Source organism: Zosterops lateralis (assembly GCF_965231275.1).
Source record: "Zosterops lateralis genome assembly, chromosome: 4".
In the NCBI taxonomy this organism is placed as follows: Eukaryota; Metazoa; Chordata; class Aves; order Passeriformes; family Zosteropidae; genus Zosterops; species Zosterops lateralis.
In genome coordinates, this window is record NC_139765.1 from 36,977,026 (window position 1) to 37,000,377 (window position 23,352).

At 38.8% G+C, this 23,352-nt stretch overlaps 1 protein-coding gene across 5 annotated transcripts in view; it reads left to right on the forward strand.

The window, feature by feature from the left end:
• Positions 1-741: 741 nt before the first annotated feature.
• The window catches only part of KCNC2 (potassium voltage-gated channel subfamily C member 2), a gene marked incomplete at both ends in the record, with an annotated part of 99,393 nt that continues 76,782 nt past the window's right edge, over positions 742-23,352 (forward strand). For all 5 annotated transcript variants that reach the window (XM_083860545.1, XM_083860543.1, XM_083860544.1 and 2 more), the window contains one exon: positions 742-1,374. In XM_083860545.1, the coding sequence (XP_083716671.1) occupies positions 742-1,374 (633 nt within the window). The remainder of the gene's footprint in view (positions 1,375-23,352) is intronic.

A 23,352-nucleotide genomic window follows, 5' to 3' on the forward strand; every position in this document is an offset into this window, starting at 1 on the left:
CCCACAGTGGGGGTGGGGAGGAAGAGAAAAATATCTAAGCCTTCTTTTTTCCCCCTCGTTAAGTTGTTAGGATAATAAAAGATAGATGCCCATTAAATAATTAACCGTACACTTTCTGTTCCATCAGCTCGGTTCTCACAGCCCCGCCAGGGAGCAGGGGGTGGGGACAGTGGCGGATCCATAGGCGGTGGGAGCAGCGGCAGTGCCATTTCGGCAGCTGCTTCCAGGGGAGGCGGGAGGCGGCCCGGAGCCGTGCCCGGAGCTGTGCCGGAGCCGTGCCCGGAGCTGTGCCGGAGCCGTGCCCGGAGCCGTGCCCGGAGCCGTGCCCGGAGCTGTGCCGGAGCTGTGCCCAGAGCCGTGCCCGGAGCTGTGCCCGGAGCTGTGCCCGGAGCCGTGCCCGGAGCCGTGCCCGGAGCTGTGCCGGAGCCGTGCCGGGGCGGGCGCTCAGCCCTGCGCGGAGGGGCGTGCGGAGCGGCCGGCGGTGGGTGCGGGCCGGGAGGGCTCTCCCCCAGTACAGGTCCGCGGGAGATGTCGGGAGGGCTCTGGGACAGGCGGTGACCGCGGGGAGCGGTCCTCCTGCGGTGGTGCCTGTGGGGCTTCTCCTCGATTTCTTCTGTTTGCGTTTAAGGCGGAAGCTCGTCCCGCACGGACCTGCCGGCGCCCGGCTGCCCCCGCCCAGCGCCCCCTGCCCATCCTGCCGCCGCCTCCCGCGCTCTCCCCAGTCATGTCCCACCCGGAGCGATGGGGAAGCTCGAGGACAACGAGAGAGTGATCCTCAACGTGGGGGGCACGCGGCACGAGACCTACCGCAGCACCCTGAAGACCCTGCCGGGGACCCGCCTGGCTCTGCTCGCCTGCGAGTCCCAGGGCGAGTCCCCGGGCGGCGAGGAGCCGCCGCCGCCCCCCAACCCGCCGCCGCCTCCGGTGGGCGGCTGTCCCGAGCCCGGCAGCGGCTGCGGCCCCCGGGGCGGCGGCGGCGCCAGCGAGTTCTTCTTCGACCGGCACCCGGGGGTCTTCGCCTATGTGCTCAACTACTACCGCACCGGCAAGCTGCACTGCCCCGCCGACGTCTGCGGGCCGCTCTTCGAGGAGGAGCTGGCCTTCTGGGGCATCGACGAGACCGACGTGGAGCCCTGCTGCTGGATGACCTACCGCCAGCACCGCGACGCCGAGGAGGCCCTCGACATCTTCGAGGCGCCCGACCTGCTGACGGGCGAGCCGCCCCCCGACGGCGACGACGACGACTTGGCCGCCAAGAGACTGGGCATCGAGGACGTGGGGGCGGCCGCCGAGGGCAAGGGCGGGCGCTGGCGGCGGCTGCAGCCCCGCGTCTGGGCGCTCTTCGAGGACCCTTACTCCTCCCGTGCCGCCAGGGTAAGCGCCGCCCGCCGGCGCTCCCACCGCGGGCCGGGGAGGCCGAGGGGCTGCCGGGGTCCCGCAGAGGAGCCGGCACCGCGGGGAGGCTCGCCCCCCCTCGGGGTGTGCGGGCAGGAGCGAGGCTTTGGGGGGCACTGCAAGGGGGGGACGCCGGTCCACGTGGGGTGGTGGTGTTTGTGCCCTCCACATCTGCGGGCAGTGCCAGGCGGCACAGGGGTCCAGGCAGTGTCAGGCGGCACAGGGGTCCGGCTGTGCCAGCATCCTTCCCCTGGGAGCGCGGGGGTGAGGCGGGAGCTGTGCCCCGAGAAGGGCAGGGGAGCCATAGTCACCCCCGGCCCGTATGGGTCCGGTGGACCTGTTTGTGTGTGGGTGTGAGCAGGGACAGCCCCTCATCCTCCCTGAGCGCCTCCATGAAGGCGTGTTTGGGGCCGGGGCAGCCGGCCTGCGGTCTGGGGTTTGGGTCAGGGGGTGACAGTGACACGGGAGAGCCACCTCAGTCCTTTCTGAGCTTTGCTCTGCCTGCACTGCTAGGTGATGCTGGTTCAACAAAGTAAATGTGACAGGGGGTCACCCTGGCTCTTCCTCCATTGATTTCTCAGGGTGACCCTGACTGGCTCAGTGACTAAGGGTCTGGGGACAAGACAGTAAGTAATCATACTGACTTTCTCTTACTTAGATAGGGATTTTAGATTTTTATGCTCACTACTTTATACTTTGATGATTTGGATTTTAGTTCTGTCTTTTCATTGCAGTTGTCAGTGGTGATGCAGGTTCACTCTCTAACTCAAGGCTTTGGAGCAAACAAATGGTTTTGATTCCTTTGAGAGAAATGTGCAGTGGTGTCTCTAATTTAACCAGAAAAGCAACCCCCAGCAAATCCTCCCTGCAATACAAGACAAAGGACTTGTAACAGGAAATGTTTGATCATAAAACAGCAAGAAGTATTTTGTAGTGTATTTATCAGGATTCTCATGAAGTATTCAGAGCTAAACCTCATTCTGCAAAAGGTGCAGTTTTGGTGGGTGTAATCTCCTAAGATCCACTTATTCCACAGGCAGTCTCATAGATGTGTGCATAAGTGTATGGTTTAGTGACTTCTGGAATTGTACCCCATGGCATGATGCAGTTTCTGCCCACTTATGAGCTATGAGCTTATTGAGGTAAGTTAAACAAAGTAAAAGTCCTCACAGTTATTACTATCACTTGCAGAGTGCCAGTGTTGTTTATGTTGTTGAAGGTTGTCTACCAGTATGTTTTCCCTCGACAGCTGGCTCCAGTTGATTCTTAAAATATGTTTTTAATAAAGAATGGGTTCTGAAGAAAAGCTACCAGAAGTGTCTCTTTGCTCATCAGTGACATACCCACATCTCGCATCTCAGCTGTTTGAATCCTAAAGAAAATTTCACTGTCAGTTTCCTGACAAACTCTTAGGGTATGTGGCGATTGCCCTGCAGGTTTTCTTTCACCTACTGTCTTGTGGAAAGTTGCTGACAGTGTCAAAACTGCAGTTTGTGACAGAGAATCTTCCTGCTCAACTTTGCTGGAGAACTGAGAAGTACGGAGTAAATGTTAAATGGAAGATGCCAGAAGTAGGAAGGTAGGCATGCTGTTATGCCCTGGAGTTGCCGTTGGGTTTTCAGCCCAGTCTTGGACAGAACCTGTAGGTACTTGCTTTCCAGATTTTCTATCTATACTAGGTCATACTGAACCATTAGTGGCTTGGGTGAAGATATTTCAAATTTGCAAAACGATACTGTAATTAACGCTCTAGTAGGAAATTGCATCACGGCAATCTCTTAGAAGACCGAGTATTTACCTTTTTATAACTTAACTGGTTTTAAGGATGCTATTCTGATTTCAAACCCAGGCAGCCAGAAAAAGGCAATGTCAGAACTATAACAACAGTGTCCAAATCTGTATTTTCTGTATTTTCGTTCTCTGAAGATCTGTACTTGATCTTTTGGGTAGGGAGACAATTTCGAGAATTTCTGGTAAGTTTTAAAGCATTAAAGTGAATTTGTATTTAAGGACTCACATGCACTTAGTAAGCACTCTTGAACACAGTAATTTAAGGTGATGGTAACCTTAGTTTGGAACTGAGATATCATGTTTTTCCACACCTGAAACAAGAGCCCTTATTTTATGAGTATTCTGGCAAATACACTCTTGTTTTATGTCAGCTGAGATGATGACTAACTCTAAAAAAATTTGAGTGAAATCCTGGGCTTACTGAAATCAAGACAAAACTCTGTGAACATCAATCTCCGCCTCACAGTGTTAGTTACTGACTCATACACCACTTATATTATGGTGGGGCTGCTTAGTGGTAAACTTTCCTAAGAACTGTGATAATTTTTTTCTTTTAGCATTACTGATTTAGGTTCACTAGTGTCTTTTTTGGGAATTATGATGCTGATAAAAATGGGATATTTTCTGTTAATGAAATGGTACTTAATATTTGTGATTTTCTTTATTCAAAACACTGATCTCTAAAAATAGAAATTTATAGAAATTCAAATATAAGTTGCCATGGTAACCTCTTCGGGGATAGTGCACGCACAAGATTATTCTAGCAAGACCATCCAGTGATGTTATATAAATAGTGGAACTAGTTTGTTGACAAGAAAATTTACTTTAGTCAAGATTCTAAAAAAATTCAACTTTTAGTGCATGCAGTCTGGTATCAGATAGCGACATCTACTAAACATGGGGCTTGTAAATATGAAATGTAATCTGCGTATATATGATTGCTTTGAAACCGGCAACACTTTCTTTCCTTTGTTTCCCAAGTTCAAGAGTTAGGTCTGAATGTTATTTCTGTCTTCATATTGTCGTTTTGGATTTCATAGACCGTGAAATGAAATTAAAGAGTGCAGCCGTACTCCTTTCACTCCACGCTTAATAGAACGATCATTCACAAAACGCTGTTTGACACAATGCTGTTATGGAGATATGGAAATCTACTGGCATAAGGTGCTGTCATAGGAGGAGGAGTGCTGGGTGACTGAGTCTTTGTGCATTGGTTTAAACATCTCTGAAACAGGCACCTAATTCTTACCTGACTAAAACATGTGCTCTGTTTGGTTGGTTAATATCTGTAAGTGATTTTAGTGTCCAGTGGCTCCTGAGTGCCAGGTACTTGTTTGCAAGGATACATCTAAGTACTTTGTGAAAAAGCACAGGAGACAATATTAGGTGCTGAGTTCAAAATGTGTCTGCAGATGTCCAGCAGGAACTGCAATGCCAGTGCTCATCTCAGATATCATATTTCAATATAATTACCTCTAAAGCCTTTTTACTTTTGAATAATAGTTGAAAAATGATGCTGTTTAAAGAAGTAATTAGTATTTGTCATTGATTTTTCCTAAGGATTATGGATTACTCTTGTACGGAGTGCAGGAATGCAAAAATGGCCCTGAAATTCATAGCTATATATCCTTAATGTTTTGGGAATCCTGTAAATCTGTTGATGGATAATGGGACAGCACCTGCCATGTGGGGTAGCTAAGCAGTGGGGGAGTCAGCATGGCCCCGGCCACTTGAGATGGCACTGCCCTTTGCAGTTGCTGAGGGCAACTTACACAGCCCCTTTACTATGATTTTTATCTCTAGGAAAGATCATAATTGCTTGGTTTACAAGGAAATACAATTCCTAATTAGCAAGTGTTTCTCAAGTTTGCTGTAACTAAATATTCACTGCAATCCAAATAAATCCACAAAAGCCTTTCAGTCTAGGCATTAAGATACATCATGCAAGTGTTCTTAAAAATACTGGTGCTGCTTCACAGTGACATGGCGATCTGTATTTGGCAGTGGGTGGTATTTTTGGAGGGAAATAAAGCTCTCCTCTACTGCTTTATATGATGTTAAATCGTCAAAGATTCCTTTCAGCGACCCATTGCATCTACACCAGCTTTGAACATTCGGTGAGGTGAAGAATCAGCTGAAATGAGTGGGATGGAAAGGGGGAAAATACAATTTTACAGATTCCCTCGAGAGACTAAAGATACATATATTATGTTAGAAAACATTCTTATCAAAGTTAACTTTGTATTTGGTGGCTTGCTTATGTTTTCTCCAGGTACCTAGATACCTGTTTTGATACCTGTCAAGAAAGCCTTGATTTAGGAAGCCTGTCATGTACTACTATGGTGAATGACTGAAGTGAGTTATATTTTAAGGGCTTTGCCTGTTCTGATGCAAGACAGGTTTTATTTTTGGTGGAAACAACACTGCTGCAGTAGTCTGAAATACTGTGACTGGAGTGGTGAAGATACATTAGTCTCAGAATATGTTTGTAGATAATTAGTGAATAGCAAAGGTTTGCTTTCTTTACTGATAGGAAGCCCTTTCATACACAAATGGAAATCTTTACTCTGTCTTCTATTCAACGAGGAAAGCAGATATACTTTAGATTTTACCATTCAATTATCAGTTAGGCAGACATCTGCCTGAAAATGGCACAAAGAAAATATTCAAGGTTGATGCTTCAAAGAGGGTATTCCTTTTGTTGGTAATCAAAACACTGAATTTATTTACAAGTGGGAAAATAATAATTTACATTAAATTGGTGAAAAACAGTCATTCTGCTTGAAGCATTTGTACTATGGGAGCTGTCTTTTTTAAAGACACATCAAGATGTGTTCCTAATGACAAAAGTCATAATGAATTACTGTTGCAGATATTCATACACTCTCTAGCTTCATGTCTACATGGGCTGACTAAATCACATTGTAAGTAATTTTTATTAATTTACTTCTGGCATGCTGGCTTTTAAAAGTCCGAATTGGAAATTTTAGCTTAATACATGATGTATAATCAACTGGTTTGATCTACTCTAAGTGTAGATAGTCTCTGATGGTACTGACACATTGGTGAGGTAAAATCAGCAAGATTTCTGCCTTCCTAACTTCTGCCTCTTCCTCTACAGCTGTTCTGCCTGATGCAGCTAGTGTTTCCATGGAAACAAGCCAGCTCTTCGCTTCCGCTTCCCATTGAAAACAGCCTTCTCACTGTCACTTATTCATCTGGGAAAAGGATTTTGTCATGACTCTGACATAAATGACACAGAGATGATCTGTCCTATTATTTCAGAAATAGATGCTATTAGGTATGTGCACATGCATACAGCCAGATTGTCTTTCAGTGACTTAAAAATAATTTTGTTAATGGACTTAGGTTGAATTTGCTTTGGTGTAACTGGAAGTGGAAATCAGCTAATTAGACACAGCCCAATATAGTAGCAATGTGAGAACTATTTTTAAGTGAGAAATCTGGCAGACAATGTTCTCTTTTTTATATAGTTAATATAGAATGTAGTATTTGTCATGTTTGTTTACAGTGATGAAATTCTTAAATAATTTACTTCGAGGATGAGAATTTATCCTCAAACTGATTAAGATGGTGGTGGGAGGAATAGCTCACAACTTGGGATGAATATTATATAGATTTGAGTGCTACTGTCAGATGAGGAATCACGTTATCATGCACATCATGTGATGCAGTCAGAATACAAAATAAGCAATGCAGGAAAACTGGTATCTCCAAGGTCCTTTTATTTTTAAGGTGTTTGGTACTAAGTCCAAAGTAAATATATCAATCAATACCCTGTGAAGAAATCAGCCTTTTTGCTTGATTTGGTGAATTTCTGTTAAGTCATAATCAAAAAAGTTCAAAACTCGGATAAATTCCATATCCTTGATTAATATCCTTCACTGCAGCAACCTTAATGTACTATAAGAGAAGTTTGTGTAAAATTTGCCTACCCTTCTCTCCCTCAGTGATCATTGACAGAGCATGGTTGTTCTCTTCCTATGAAGGTGCCTTGCAACTGGGGTAGAAGAATAAGAGAAGAGCAAAGGCTCCCTCCATAAATTTTCAATATCTTAATAATCTCTTATAAAAGTGTTGTCCAGTAGTTTTAAGATGGAAGAAACAAGTTCTTCTCATTATCAAGTGCTGTTTCAGCGCTGTTCATTTCTCCAGAGATGGTTCCTTCTCGTCCTGTGATTCAGATTCGTGGCTCATCTTAGGGACGGACACTTTCCTTCAGCCATTACTGGAAAGAGAGGTTTTTTACTGTCTATATTTAGCACCCAATGGGAGTAGTGTGTTTGCTTCTAATTCTCTTTCTAAACTTTTCTGTAGGCCTCACTTCTGTTAACATGGTTTACATAGACTTGTGAGGATTTCTGCAGGTGTGGGTGTTTTTTTTTTTTTTTTTTTTTTTTTTTTTTTTTTTTTTTTTATGGTGAGTAAATTAGTTAAGCAGATAAAATACGGGTATAAGTCAGAACATCAAGCTATCAGCTTTCAGTCTACTTAGTGTATTTCTTATAGTTATACAGTTCCTTTACACACTCTTGTTCTTTCATCAGCACACACTTTTCGAGTATAAATCAGTAATTGCATAGAAATAAAAATTATATTTTAAAGAAATGCTAAGCAAGGCTATTCAATAATTTTATATGCAGAGGAAATAGGGGAACTACGTCCAATCTTACGTGTGCTCTTACTTCCAAAGAGCTTTTTCCCTAATGCAAGGGGTAGAACATGAGAATATTTCACACATCAGAAATAATTTATTCTGGTGAACAAAATATTCAACTGGGGTAACATGCAAGGACATAGTAGTAAAAATTTAGCTTGGTGATATTTATCAAGATGATCAAAGGGATTCAAACTGTAGTGATGACCTGGTACATTTTTTTCCCTATAGTCGTATACAGGTGTATATACTGATATAACTAAATGGTAATTTTTTCAGATGCTGTAGAGAATGAACATGAAATCACATGTTTTTGTTTTTTTTTTGGTTCTGTTCTACTAATTTATTTAATTAATCTTTGTTGGTACGATATGATGACTAAAGCAGTTTTGAAGGAAAAACTCCACTTCCATCTGTTAATCAGAAGTATTAAAAATAGAATGCCATCTAATCACATGAAATACAATTTTTTGTGATTTGCTTTACAGATTTCCTGGCTGAAGTGGTGGCTTGAAGCTTAAAAATCAAATTATCTGATTATGTATTATAGTAGTGTGTTGTTATTCCCCTGCTGCTTTTAAGTTGAAAATTCTGAGATGTTGCTGTGGTTTTGGTATTTTTACCAGTAGCTTAATTGTTATAGTAGTGTGATAATTCAGTTCTTTCTTGCTACAGACAGTCTTTTGTAGTTTCTTGGTGTTTCTAGGTGAAACTTAGATATTGGGTCTTTGATTTATTCCAGAAAAATGCTGTAAACAGAGAAGTCTCTTAGCCTAATGCAGAATAGTGTGGTAGAGTTCATTAATATGCATGAAATATGACACACAATATGATCTAAGCTTGTTTTTGAAATAAGTGTAGTTTTAAATAAGTATAGTTTAAAGTATTTACATTTTCATTAGTGTACAGCATAGAGAATTGCATTTTTCCACCTTGCCTAGTCTTTATAAAAGGGTAAGTATCCCTTGAAGATTGTGCATTTCGCTTGGATAATTTTTAGAGTACTAAAGTTATAGTAGATACATAGCAGTAAACTTCTTTTTAGCTGTTTAATCCTTATCCTAAGAGAAATAATAATTCTTTGGCAACGACTCTCACCCTGTTAAAGTGTTCACTTTGATAAAAGCACAAGGCTATTCCAGTATTAGGGATATGAAAGTACCTGGGATTTTAGAGCAACAGAAATCAAATGCTGAAACTCACTTAAAGGCAGAGAAAATTGAATTGGAGAAGATGAAATTTAGTAGAGTTGAAAGAGGGGGCTGCAGAACAGTGCTGTGGAGTGCTGGGTACATGTTGTTGCCATAATGCAGAGCTCAGGCTGAGTTCCCAGCAGTTCTGCAAGGGGGCTGTGTTGGTGCCTGCTGCAGGACTGAGAGAGAGATTAACCATCCCAAACAGCACCCTGCTGCTGGTGGACACTCTGAAGGGGTGGGGGGGAATAATAATAGTGTCTTCTAGTCACATTCCTGTTGGCCTAAGTAATTTCTCAGATTGTGAACATTCACATTATTAGGCTTTTATATGCTGTGTGCTATAAGATTGAGGATAATCAAATATATAGTAATTAACATTTTATATAAAGCCTGTGCAATAACAGAACTTTATTGTTTTTTTAAATGTAGATATAAGATTATTACAGGAAAATATAAAAATGTTTTTGAAGTATACAAATGTCTGGGTATAAATTTTCTTTAGTTCTTAGACAATATCATAGATGTCCTCAATAGCCCTTATTTTTACATAGATATTTAAAAATTCTCTGAACTTTTCAAGTGAGCAATAGTCTTTATTGGCAGTTGGTAATCCTACTAATATGAACAGCAATTATGTTAATAATTGGTTTCAGGAATATCTTCATTTTCACAGGATAATTGTTAAAAGCTGAAAGAAATAACTTTGATATTTTTTATTAGTGTCATCAAAAGTGTTAGCCAGGTCTTTTTTGTGACAGGAATTTTTCAGTATTCTAGGTTTAATCCAGATATGGTTTGGAGAAGAACCTTATTTGTCTTCCTGATTTTTGATCTCATTAGGGAAATAAATTTTCTTGCATTTGCAGTTCTGGATCTGATATCTACCGTCAGATTTCATTTGAATTTTAGGATCTAATTGATGCACAAGCACATCTGGATTTCACCTTGAACATTCTTCTTTTGGTCTGCAAAATTATTTTAAAAAAATATAAATAACTAACTCAGTTGGGATGGAGTTATGTCTTTCTACAGCTTCCTGAGAAGGGAAAGTGGAGAGGGAGGTGCTCATCTGGTATCCAGTAACAGGATGTGGGAAGGTTCAAAGCTATGTCAGAAGTTTAGGCTGGACACTAGGAACCATTTCTTTACTGAGAGGGTGGTCACACACTGGAGCAGCCTTCCTAGAGAAGTTGTCAGTGTCCCAAGCCTGACAGTGTTTAAGAGGTATTTGGGCAATGGCCTTAAAACCATGGTTTAAATGTTGGTTCAGCTGTGAAGTGGTCGAGCAGTTGGACTGGGTGTTTATTGTAGGACCCTTCCAACTGAAAGAATCTATCCTATTCTAAAGAAGTAAGTTCTGGTTTTTCAACCTTGCCTTCTTTTCCTTATCCTTTTATTTAATAATGATGGTATTTCATATTTTCATGGTTTGAAAACAAAAGTGTATATAGTAAAAGACATAATAAATGACATCAACATTTTTTTTTAGGGTAGAAATCAAACAAGGTAGGATTTCAGTGTAGGTATTGAACATCAGCTTTGCTCATTATCTCTTCATTATCTGTTAATACTGTATGTTAAATTGATTTAAATACCTTAGGCATCTTAATCATTTGGCCTGTGAATTTTATTGCTGGCTGTATTAGAGGCTGTTTGAAAATAGTTTCAAATTTGAGAGCTGAGACTCTTGACAGCAAGACAGAGTTATTTTCCTGATTGCCTAGGTGATATACCTGTGCAGCTTGGAAAAGAAATGGCTGTGGTTGTCATTTGTTTCCAAAACAGGCCTGTGAAGGTAATAGTGCAGTGACCCGTGACTGGTCAACAAAACTGGTTTGATGCATTGCAGCTACGAGGTCTCCTTGGTTAGTCATTGCATTTTTTAAGTCAGTGCTCTGATAGCAGAAGAAACGAACTGAGGGAATTAAAAATGAAAATAGATATTTCATAGCAGGGAAAATTACATCTTGGGACAAAAAAATGAGCCGTTATGGACTGAAAAAAGCATGTGTCATTGTCTCGGTTTGTCACAATGTAGCCAGCCAAACCTTAAAACTGGCAAAGATCTTTCAGGTTGCATGTGTTTCTTTTGACTGATGTTCATGGTTTTAAGGATGGAAGATGCTGGGTTTTTATGAACTGCAGGTTTATCTACTTAAACTTCTTGCTTCAATTGCCATTTCCTTAATCTTTTAGTGAGATGGGAGCTTTGATCTTTTGATCTTTTCAAAATTACTTCCCTGATGACTTGGTTATGACATTTTTGAAACAGCTACAGTAAGTAGGTACAGTCTGCACCTCCATCCAGGAGCTGTGACAGCAGTAAGTGTCTCTTAAAACTATCATTGAAGACTCTCAGAATTGGTTCTTACTTGTTTCTTCACTCTTCAGCTGCACTGCATTGCATTCAGCATCTTGCATTGTCACTGAGTCAATGAATAGCTATTCTAGTACTTCTGAATCAATGTTTTTGTATTAAAATTTACCATTTTGCTATAGCTTAAAGTGCAGTGATAGCTATAGATACCTATCTGCTGTGAATACTGCTTTAGTAGCTGTGTCAGCAGTTTTTCTTTAAAGTTTGATAGCTTTCCTTACTGAAATGACAACTGCAAAATTTCAATGACTTTGTAATCTCAACAATTGAAAGACATTTAAATTTAGTGTTTGGTAGCAGAAATGTACCCATTAGTCTCTAGACAAGTGCAGATGTAGTTTATGTTGGGTTTGTATTTCATTAGAGCAACCTCTCTTGCAATTCAGTCCTGACGGATTTCTGAGATGAAGGCATTCCTCTTTGAAATGATACTTGCTTTCTTCAAATATGGAGAGCTAATTTTCTAAAATGTGAAGAAATATTAAAATCCTATTTAGTACCGCTACTGTTTGTGTACCCCTTGCAAATAGGGATCAGGAGGTGTGTGTTAGTAAGTATAATGAAAAAACTTTGCGAATCTTATTCTGTTTGTTTACTGGCAAAGCAATTTTAAAATAACAAGGTACTTATTAGAGTTTCCTAATGACACTGTGAGTAATATGTTGCCTCCAGAAACCCAAGCCTTGTCTGTGGCTGGGAAGGTTTTGGAAAAAGTGGAGGCTAAAGGAAAACATGTGACTTAAATTTTTCATTGCAATTTTACTATTCAGACAAGTACAGTGTGACAACTGTGTGCACTGAAGAAATGTGAAAATGGAGTGAAATGTGCATGTGAGACAGGAGGCAGAATGAGTCCTTTAGACTTCAGGTGTCCTTATCCATATATATATATACAAATGTGGATGCAAATATTTCTGTGTATATAGATGAATGTTCATGCACAGACACACATAAATTTATAAACAAATTAATACATAGGTGTTTCTAACCTGTAATTATGATAGTCAATAAGGTTTTTTTTTTTTTTTTTTTTTGTTTGTTTGTTTGTTTGTTTGTTTGTTTTTTTTTTGATTTCCCAGTTTGTCTTTGGAAGATTTTAATAAAGAAGACTGCATCTGAGATTTCATTACTTAATTCAGTGTTCTTGCTTTCACACGTTTAGTTCAGCTCCTGGCAATAAGTTTGAGTAGAGTTTTGTGGACTGTATGAATATCTTACCTTTTTAGGCAATGATGGATCTATCTTACTGGATATGCATCTATATTACAATATTGGCATACAGTAATTAATCATGTTTGATAACAGGAGTAGTGTTCCATTCTTTATAAATTTTATCTCACTAAATGTAGGAGAAACCTGGAGTCACATAACTTAAGGCATCTTATTTTCTATGAACTGCTATCTCATCAGTGACACTCAGGGCTGAATAAAGTTATTCCTGTTTGTCAAAACATACATTCTTTATAATATTTTATAAGACATTTTAAGAAAGTCATATCTCCTAGGGATGCAGTTTTCCCTTCTTCAGTTTTAGTAAGGGGACATATTAAATCAAATCAGATTTGGTAATCATTTACATCAGGTCATGTTGATAACACACACAGTGATTTTTCATCTTTGAAGTATTACAGCCTGTTTTATTATTGATCTGACTTTTTTCATTTAGTTCTTTTTTTGAAATGAATAGAGGATCAGTTCAAGTTAAGTTCATACATCTCTGCTTCTTGTGAGGATTATTCACTAATGAGAAGCATAAAACCATGAAGTCAACATTTAAACAGAAGATGCAGAATGTCATAATACAGTGAAAGCTGGGAATGGTGTAGGGATTATGTCATGATGAACTCATTTGGTCAGGCTTAGAGGGCACTGAGAGTGAAGAGGGATCAGGTTTATTTCTTCTGAAGTTCATCTTTGACTGCAAACTGGGAAAATACAAATGCTGTCTTACCTTAGAAAATAAAAATAAATAAATTTAAAAACAATTAGCGCTCAAATAACAAGAGTTTCTAAAAAAGAAGGAAATGTATTTTTGTTTGTGACTGTAAAATATAGTGCAAAGGAGAGCTTAGGTAATTTTTAATGAAGGTTGCGGATTGTTTGCTTGTTTCTCTGCCTGAAAATTTAAGCATACATAATCATTTAATGGTCTCTTTTTTTGTTTTCTGTTGTTGGTGGGGATTTTTTTCATTCAGTGGATCTATGGTAGGAGTAAAGTTTGACTGTGTAGTAATTTGAATGTATGCAGTAATGAGTATGAGAGGAAATCCTCAATATATTGATAGTAGTGTTTGCAGAGCAGGGTTGGAGGAGCGTATTCAGAGAGGAAGGCTTATATCCTACACCTGAAGAATACAGGAAAAAAAAGAAAATTTTGGGTTCAGTAAGAAAACAGTGATGATTTTGTGAACTGAGGCAAAGTCTACATGGAAGAAAACTCTTGAGTCATATTAGTAATAGTTGCTTTGTTGGATGTAAACACATGGAGATTGAATTTAAAGCATAGAACGGTAGAAAAGACCTTTAAATCATGGATTAAGGTGGGGATTGGCACATGTTGGTCTGCTATAGTTTTTCTTCTAAAATTTTATCAAGTAAAAAGTTTGCAGAATTTGATACTGTTCACTGGATGTCTGCAAAGACCTTTGGTATTTAGCCAGTGCAGTTATATTCTAGCACAACAGAATGTAAAATCTCAAAGTGAAAAATATTCTTCAGTCTTTACAGTTGGCTCTGCTTTCAATTTGATCTGCATTATATTAGAATGATAAATCTGTTGAATGAGCTCATGTTGATTCTTGGTTGTGTTCTGTAGCTGTTTGCTAGGAGATCCATTTTATCAGGCTTAAAAAAACAAAGAGGGTAAGATTCCAAGGGCAGGGCCAGTGTCATCAATACTTACAGTAGCACCTGATTTTTTATTTCAGGAGCATTTGCATTAGTTACTGGAAGCTAGTTGCTATTCTTTGCTGCTTTTTAATAGGTGAATAATTTGTACTTAATTATATAAATCAGTATTGGCTAAGCATACAGCAGTGTTGTAATTGAATTACTGTAAATTTTGGTGTGAGATTTTTTCAACAGAAATTAATCCTTACTTCTGAAATAACACCCATCTTTGTGTCCTGCTTTTCATGTACAAGAGCTGTAGCTCTAAGTTCTCCCTGTAGAGATGAATGAATTTTTCCGGTGTGGTGAATGCATTTTCATGAGCAAGATGTGTAGCATGTTGTTTAACAGTTTATTGTGAAAAAAAAAAAGCCAAAAAAATTGCTTATTGATCAGAAATGTGAATTGTTATCTCATGTGAAAACCATGGAGAGGGAGAGCATTGTCATGGAAATTGAAGTGTTAAGGTGTTTTGAAGATTTCTGGGGGCACTAATGATGTTATTTTGATTTTTTTCCCCTTTTCTCTCGCAAGGGGAAGCTATACTGAGTTACTATATCAGGAAATACATATTAGTATGTATCAGGAAATACATATAACTATACTGAATTATTACAGGAAATTCATTAATAGTTTAACTATGGTGTTTTCTGTTGGGGAAAAACAAAGCAAAACAAAACAAAACAAACAGTTATATCTGCCAAAGATTTGAGGATGTGCTTAAAACATGTGACAGTATTGGCTGAATTAATTCCAAAAGATGGCAGTTGGCAAGCCTTAAGTCTGCTGTGATCGTGGACAGGCAAGTGATTTCTTCATTCAGTTAATTGCTTTGGAACAAACAAGAGACAGGATAAAGAAGTGAGCTCAGTTTCTTTTTCTACCTGAAATGATGGCTGCCTATACTTTTTGGCAGAGAATGGCTGTGTTTTGGGGATTTCTTCTGAGGTTTTTGAGGTTTGAAAAATTCTTTTCTAATGTATTGTTAATAGCTGTGTAATGCAGGGCTGGATTTCAGCATTGATTCCTAATACAGAGTAATGTCAACACTTAAACTGACATACAGCATTCTGCTTAGAATTCAGTGCACATTCCCAGTCAGTAAACCAACTGTAAAGTATTTGTCAAGAGAAAATTTCTAGAACTGTAAAATCATGTCTCTCACATACACTTTCTCTTTTGCTCATGTGCTGTGCTGATGTTGGATATTGTTCTGAATTTGGCAAAGCTGGTTCTGAAACAGGAGTGTAGCACCGATCTGGTTTCATGTTCACTGCATATCTTAAAAAAACTCAAGCCTTCCCTTACAGGAATTTAACGTGAAAAAATAGTTCTGTGTATTTCTAGTTGTCATTGCAAATTGCTGCCATGAGTGACTACTTTGACCCTGAAAATGCATGAGCTGGTAGCCATGATAATGGTTGGCACTGCATTTTAAACTGAGTTTGGCACTAGTTGTTTAAAAGGCTCTCCTTCTCTCCTGTGATATTTATTAGAGTGAAAGTCCAATAAATGGAAGTATTTTCAAGTCTTACCTAGATAAAAACTCACCTTGCTTTTCATAAAGATTGGAGTTCATAGTACTGTTCCGTTGAGTCAAGGCTGTTTGTGCTTATAGGAAATACGCTGCTTCCTGCATTAGTCCGGCAATCTCTGAGTCAGGAAAGGATTTCCTAGAGTGTTCAGGGAATACTGGGCAAAGTGAGCATTGTCAGACTGGTAAGGTAAGTGTGCAAGAGGATGGAGGTGCACCTATAAACAGGAAACCAATGTGCAAAAAATACATTCAGATCTTGAGGAGAGAGGATCTTACTGGGGGGATATTGAAGAAAATTTATGCATTTGAAATGGCAGTTAAATAAAAAGAAAGGTCAAGAGTGAGAAAAGGCCTATTGGGGAGGGATGTTTTGTTTGAAAACTATAAATTAAGTGAGGCTCCAGAAATTAGGAACTGCTGATGCCCTGAAATGTAGTTTGTGTTGGTTATAGTTGCTTCTGGATTTGTTTTATTCTGCTGCCTAGGGAAGAAATAATACATGTTAACAGTTTTGTAGGGTGAAATATTTGCATTTATCACAGTCCTGGGGAATTCTTTAGCTGAATAGAATAAAGTATTGGCAGGGTAAGAGAAAGGAGAAGGGCAGGGAGAATCCTCAATGTCCATTTGTATAAAGCTACAGTCTTAGGTTTAATTACACAGCTTTTTTTTTTTACTTTTGAAAAGCAATATATTAAATCTTTTAGTTTATCATTCATCTCTGAAGATTTATCTGAATGGCAAAACTTCTGTGTACCTCTGTAAGCTTTAGAATGGGATCCTTTACGTGCATTTGCTTTTCATTTTCTGTAGAGTTCATAGCTCACAATCCTTATGCTGTCCTTAATAACTCTCTGTTAAACATGGTGCCTGTTCTGCACTGTCTGTAGCTTTTTAGATAAGAGATTTTGAAGCTAAATATATAATAAATGTGGCATTAAGGTGTAAATGTGTTAGGCAAACTATCTGAGTTAAGTGTGTACCTGTATATAGCAATATAAAGAATATTATTTAAATGGCAAATTCCAAAAAAACTGAACATTGAGTTGTTTTTTATTTCAGTTCATAGGAAAGTAAAAAATAGGTCATGTAGGAAGAAGAGAGGCTAATAAGATAAATGTTTAATATTTGAAATTCAGGAAAACCACTAAGTGGCTTAGAGTTTTATTTTTAATTTTAAACTAATTAGTTTTTACAAAATGGCCTTGAATAATATTATCCTAAAGGGACTGTCTTATACACTGTGAGCTGATATACTCAAATTAAAACTTTTTCTCCATCTCACAACCTATTTTCGGGCTGTTGTTGAAAGAACATTGATACTAAGAATGATGATTCCACTTTTTGTGGCACTAATCCATAGCAGAAACAGTTCACTGAAATTCCCCTTGAAAATAAAGTAAGGCTCCTACAGCCAAGCAAAGGACTTCCAGCTCTAGATAACTTACAAGCATGACTTCTTTACACAGTATCAGAATTAGAGAGGCATGTCAAGTGAACAATGGAGCAAAACACCTCTTCTATGTTGCTGTGAATATAAAAAGACATAATAAATCCTAAACACTGTACATTAAAAAAAAAAAATAAAATCTCGTTGCCACATTTTAAGTTTACCACAAAAAAAAAACAAACCAAAAAACTCCCCAAAAAAACCCCAAAACAAACAAACAAACAAAAAACCAAAACACAAAACAAAACAACCAAAAAAACCAGAAAAAAAAAAAAGGACTACTTCCAGGATACACTTTTATAATTTTTATTACTAGGTTTAAGGGACTTACCTATCCATTGAATTAAGATGAAGACCAAAGGAGAGGAAGAACAGTAAAAGTTAAAAACAAAACTTGGAAATTTGTAATACCCCTGTTCTTGAATTATAAGTGAGGGTGATTTAAGTGTCAGACAGTCTTGATAAAACTGCTTTGTCTGTGTTCATTATCAGACTACTTCATGAAAATTTGAATTATTTTGGAAAAAACAGGAAGAAATGGAACAACCAACCATATGAAAACTTGCATGTGTGAGTGATGACTTTATGACACCTTTCTTCAGAGGTTCACTTTAGAATGCCTTATTGATAATTGTGTGGAAAGAAAAACTGCCTAGATATGCACAGTCAGAGACAGTTTTACTTCTCCACTAAATTTAGATTTTTCTTAACTTTTTTTTTATTTCAAGCATATGAATCTTCATCATCCTTATTTCATGAGTTTGTTACGTTTTGGAGCAAACTAATTTTCTTCGGGATATTTGCTACTTTTTCTAATTCACTAATTTTTCTGCTTGATTTTTTTCCTCTTTTTTTTTTCTCATTATTATTTGAGGACTCTCTAAATTTAGGTTACCCATTGCTCCTTCGTAGAAAGATTCATCAGCAAGGCTTCTTCCTGTAAGTGTGGGTCTTAATATCTGTAGAGCTAGTGTGCATCTCATGAGTTCAGATATCTGATCCTGTAATGCAGAATAAATGGGCAAAGTCCATACCCCCTTCTTTTTCCATTTTATTGAGTAATGTTAAAAAACCCTATAAATCTCTGTAGGCTCACAGCTCAGAACTGTTAAGTATAATGAACAATATTATTCTCTTTCCAAATACAGTTAGACTTAACCATCCTAAAACTGCAGAGAGAACTGCATCTAGTTTTTAAACCTATCTGCAGATCCATTATATCCCTATTACAGACTCCTCTACCTAAAATCTGCCTGAAAAGGTCTCAGATGTTGTGGTATATAATTTCTCAGTCGTGTGGCCTGGAGGTGCAATTCAGTGCACCTAATATTAGGAATCCGAGTTTCCCATCTTTTTAATAATTTGAGGTACAGGCCTAGATGATTAAAAATAGCTGAGGGAGATGCATTCGTTTGGACACAGTAAACTCTATTTTGAGTGTTTTAAATGTAATCCTGCTACATGTGTGGCTGAAAGCAATTGTGCTGTCCACTTCATTGGACTGCATTAGTTTTACCATAAACTCTACTAGTGTGAACTAAGCAATGTGCAAAGTGAGAAATGTATTTGTGGCCTAAATGTAGAATTGGCACAGATCTAACTAAATTGTTTGCTAAAGCCAATTTGCCTAAATCCCTGTTGCAAGCTTCTATGACTATGCTTCAATCAGTTAAAGAGTGCCCAGTACTCATTTAGCTTAGTTTGGCTTCCAGACCCATTTATCCACACTTAACAGAATGTACTAGAGGCTGTCTCTGATGTAAATAATTTAATTTGCAAATCAGTTTAGCTAAACTGGAGAAATTTCTCTGTGATTTCTGTAAAGGTCACTTGTGATATTAAGGTGTTCTGACCCTCACAAGATATTCTAGGAAACCACTGTTGCATGCCTTAAACTATCAGTTTTAGTCCAGACTGCCTGAGATGTCTGAAGCACATTTGCTTTCAGTATGACATGGTTTTCTTGAAGTGAAAGTATTTGAGTGAAATCAGGTTGAACTGACTCTGATCTACTCAGCTGCTTCTGAGACACTCATTGCTTGTGTTTATTACTTTTCCCAGTCCTTGCTGTAGCCTCTTCCAGCTGTAGATTCCATATATGTGCAGACTGTTTTTGCCATATGTCTGCACATATTTGGCTTGTGTGTGTTTTGGATTGCACAGTGTAAGCCCTGGTAGGGAGAGTAATGAGTTCCTAATGCAATTCACTGTCAAGTTTGTGACCTCATCAAAGTCTAGCATATTTTAGAGAGCTTGGATGTTCTTTTTTCATCAAGTCATTAAAACCATCTTTATTCCATTCTAGCCTGTCTTCTTAATGTCAATGTGGAAGAACTGTGACAGCTGCCAGCATACTTTATTGCAATTTATAACATCACATAACCACCAAGTGATGTTTTTTCCACTCTTCACATTCATGTTAAATTCTCTCCTTGTTTACTGTGCCCCTCAAATGCACAACAGAGCCATTGAATCCTCTTAGGATGTGCTGTGGCTGCCTGAACCCTGCTGAGGCAGACCTCTAAATATATTACTTCAATATTAGTGATTTCCATTCCCCTAGGCACACCCCACTTTCTGCATTTCCAAGCCAAGGAGCAGAGGCAGGGATGGCTGCATCACATGGGAGGATTTACATGAGGCTGGGATTTGTTCAGAATCAGCAGAGAAATTCTTGTAGTAAATAGCAAGTTTGTTTTTTTGTGGTGGAATGCACACAGGAGGATCAGAGGTCTGTTTGTCCTCTGCCATGTGGGGCAGTGGGAGCAGTAGTGACAGCCGTGCCATGGACAGATGCTGGGGTAGACCTGTGGAGGTCCATGCAGATGCAGCCTTGGTTTTGTTTTTCAGGCCTTTTTTTGGTGACAGAGCAAGAGACAGACCAAAACAACAGCAACCATAAGACCTGTTTTTCTACATGAAAGAATGGCAATCACAGTCAAAAGGGACAACAGCATGTTTTAATTCTAAAAGGTATGTAAAAATCTCTGTTCAAAGGGAAAGTAAAGCAGGGGTTCAGCAGGAAACCTGACAGGAGGCTGTAGTAGGCACACACCTGCTCAGCAGTGCTGAAGTGATGTTCAAGTGGAAGGCACAACGTGCTTATGCAGCATTGTGGTAGCTTTATTTAGTTTCTTTTTAATTTAAGAAGCTGGAAAAATTCCCTAACAGTAAATTCTAGATCTGCTGCTTTAATTTTTGATAAAAGAAGCTATTGGAACTGCTTTGCCTATTGCCCTCTTCTTCGTTAAATATTTCTTTTGCACTGCTGTGTTCTCCTGTTCATTTTGAGGAAATGAATGTGGCCCTCTGTGTTGAGTGGGCTAGTAGATTATACAATTGCAGCTTTTATATAATTTCCTCTGTTTGTGTCCCTGGGGAACAGAAACACCAAGATCTTCAGGAAATCTCTTTGTTGTTGTAGGTAGGTATACTCACATTATTTAGCCCTTAAATGTAGAAATTACAGTAAAAGGGACCTATTTTAATTGTACAGTTAGCACCCTGAATTAGGGAAAACTAAAATTCTGTGTTCAGCAGCAATGTGTATATTTAAGACACAATATTTTAATGCTGGGTGATACTGTTCGCTTAGACAGTGAGGGTTGTTGCTGCCTCCACAGTTTGTTCACCAAACTGCATTGCATGGTATAGACATATTGGTAGGTAGTTACTAGTTTTTCATGTCCTTATGTTTCCTTGAGAACTTTGCAGTGGATTCAGTATCTCATGTAACCAAAAGCAAGGATCCCAGTGTGGACTGGGAATTGCTTTCATTTAGGAATACTGTGTATTATTTTGTACTAAATGTGTTTCCCTTTCATTAGATTATATCTATTCTACCTCTGTGAGAAGTGAAAATATTCTTGTAACTTTCAAAGTCATTGAGTAGATGAAAGAAACAGAAAGAAACAGTGATTAAATGAAGAATAACAAGGTAGTGCTGTAACGATGACCTTGGTTTTCTCATTACTTACTTACTGCCTTCCCGACACTGCTGTGGGTATCAGAATGGTTGGTATCCATCAAGCTGACTTTTTAATGAAGTTTACTAATATGTACACCGGTCTGTATGGACAGTTTACTGTGTAGTGTTGAGCAGTAACAGAGCAGAGTACAAATGCAGACTCTGTCAAAAACCAAGAACTGCCCTCCAAATACTGCCATAATAAATAAAACTATCATGGAAAAACTGCTTCTGAAAAACAACTTCCTATTGCAGCTTTGTTTTTCCAGAAGCTGGAAGCCAACACTGTTTTCTTTACCTCACTTAATGACTCCACTCATTGCAGAGAATACTCTCCTAGTTCACTAGAAAGGGATTACTTGTCTACATGTCATTGTAAATATTATAAATATGAAAAAAATTTCTTTGATTTAAATTTCAAAGCAACAGTTCTTGCCAGAGGGACCCTAAACTGTTCATGCAATATGTAGCTGCTCAGCATCACTCCAACTTCTTTTGTTTCCTATTTGTATGGTAGTTTCTAGCAAATGAGACTGGTTGTGAGAACCAGGTTTGCTCCTTTACTGACTGGTGGATGCTTAAGTGGTACATTAACCTCATACTGATGTATTTCTTTAATTAAGTTTGTTCCCAAGTAAAGTAAGAATTACTACATTTTTAAATGCTTATGGTTACTGTAATATCTGACTTAGAGAAACTTCTGTTTCATGATTTTGACCTGAGGACATACAAACTTCCAAGGTTTGGCTGTTGCAGAGCTTATTTTTAATTCTGGGTCCAAAGTGATATTTTGTTTAGTCAGGAGTCAGGCAAGGTAAACAGTAATGTCAAGAGGCATGAACTATCTCATTTGCTTCAGTGAATGCTGAACCCCTGATTTGACCAAATAAGCATCAACATTATTAACCCTTTAACTGATTAACATAGTAAAAGAAAAAAAAAAAAATCTTACTTTTCTAATTATGTAATCTTATTAAAAATGTAACTCCATTAACTTCAAAAGATTGTAGCTTAAGGAATAAGATTAGAACTAAATATTCAGATATATACTGATATCATAGAAGATAATGCTTTCATTATTTAAATAGTGAAATTTTAGTATTATGAAAACAACACTGTAGAACCTATGTGATTTTTGTGTTGTGGTTTGCAAGGCTTTGTTGTTTTTCTGTAAAACAGAGTTGTCTTAGTAGACACAAAAACTGTCCTGAAGTTGAACAGGTGTATAAATACTTCCTGATTAAGTATTAGGAGAATAGCTGACAGATGAAAAAAACCCAGGAGAGGAATAAAAAATACCTATTTATATTACTTTGGGCTGTAAACACACTACAGTATTCCTCCCTTCTGAGATTACACAAAGCTCTGCCCACTGAGCTTTGCAGTGCATTGGTGCCCTCCTCCTTCTGGTGAGCTCTTCTGAGGGGCTCTTCAGAGCCAGCAGCAAAGTTTCACCTCACAAGGACTTGGTGGCTCTCATGCAGGGGCAGGAATCATTTAGTGATGCTGCTTTTCTTCCCCAGGGCATTTGTACCAGTGGGTGGACCAGGCTCATTCCATCTTCTGCATAAATCATTTGATTTGCCTAAATTCCTGTTGAGTATGATCTTTTCCTCAAATGTGCCTAAACTGCTCTGAATTGAAGACTAATAACATGAATTGAAGACTGCTAACAATACCTTTGAGGAAAGATGGAAACCAGGGAAGAATGTAATGACTGAATGTGATAAAGTCTACTAGGAATGCAAATACACATTTTCGTCATAGCTTCCATTCTTTTAAGCATGTCTGTTTTTATTATGGAGCCAAGATGGAAAGATGTGGACTAATGGATGCTGTACAGGTCACCAAAATAGTGAGAAATTTAGAAATGATGACTTATTGGAAGGAATACAACCTAAGGTTGTTTATCTTATGGAACAGGATAATGCAGAAAGACACGGGGGACTTCAAATAGGCTGCTCCCAAAAAAAAAAAAGAGTAAGCAAGGAGAGCAAAATACAGTAGGATTAAAGCGGAGGTGGAAGGATTTAGTATACGTTTAGTTTAATTTTAGTTCAGTGCTTTAGTTT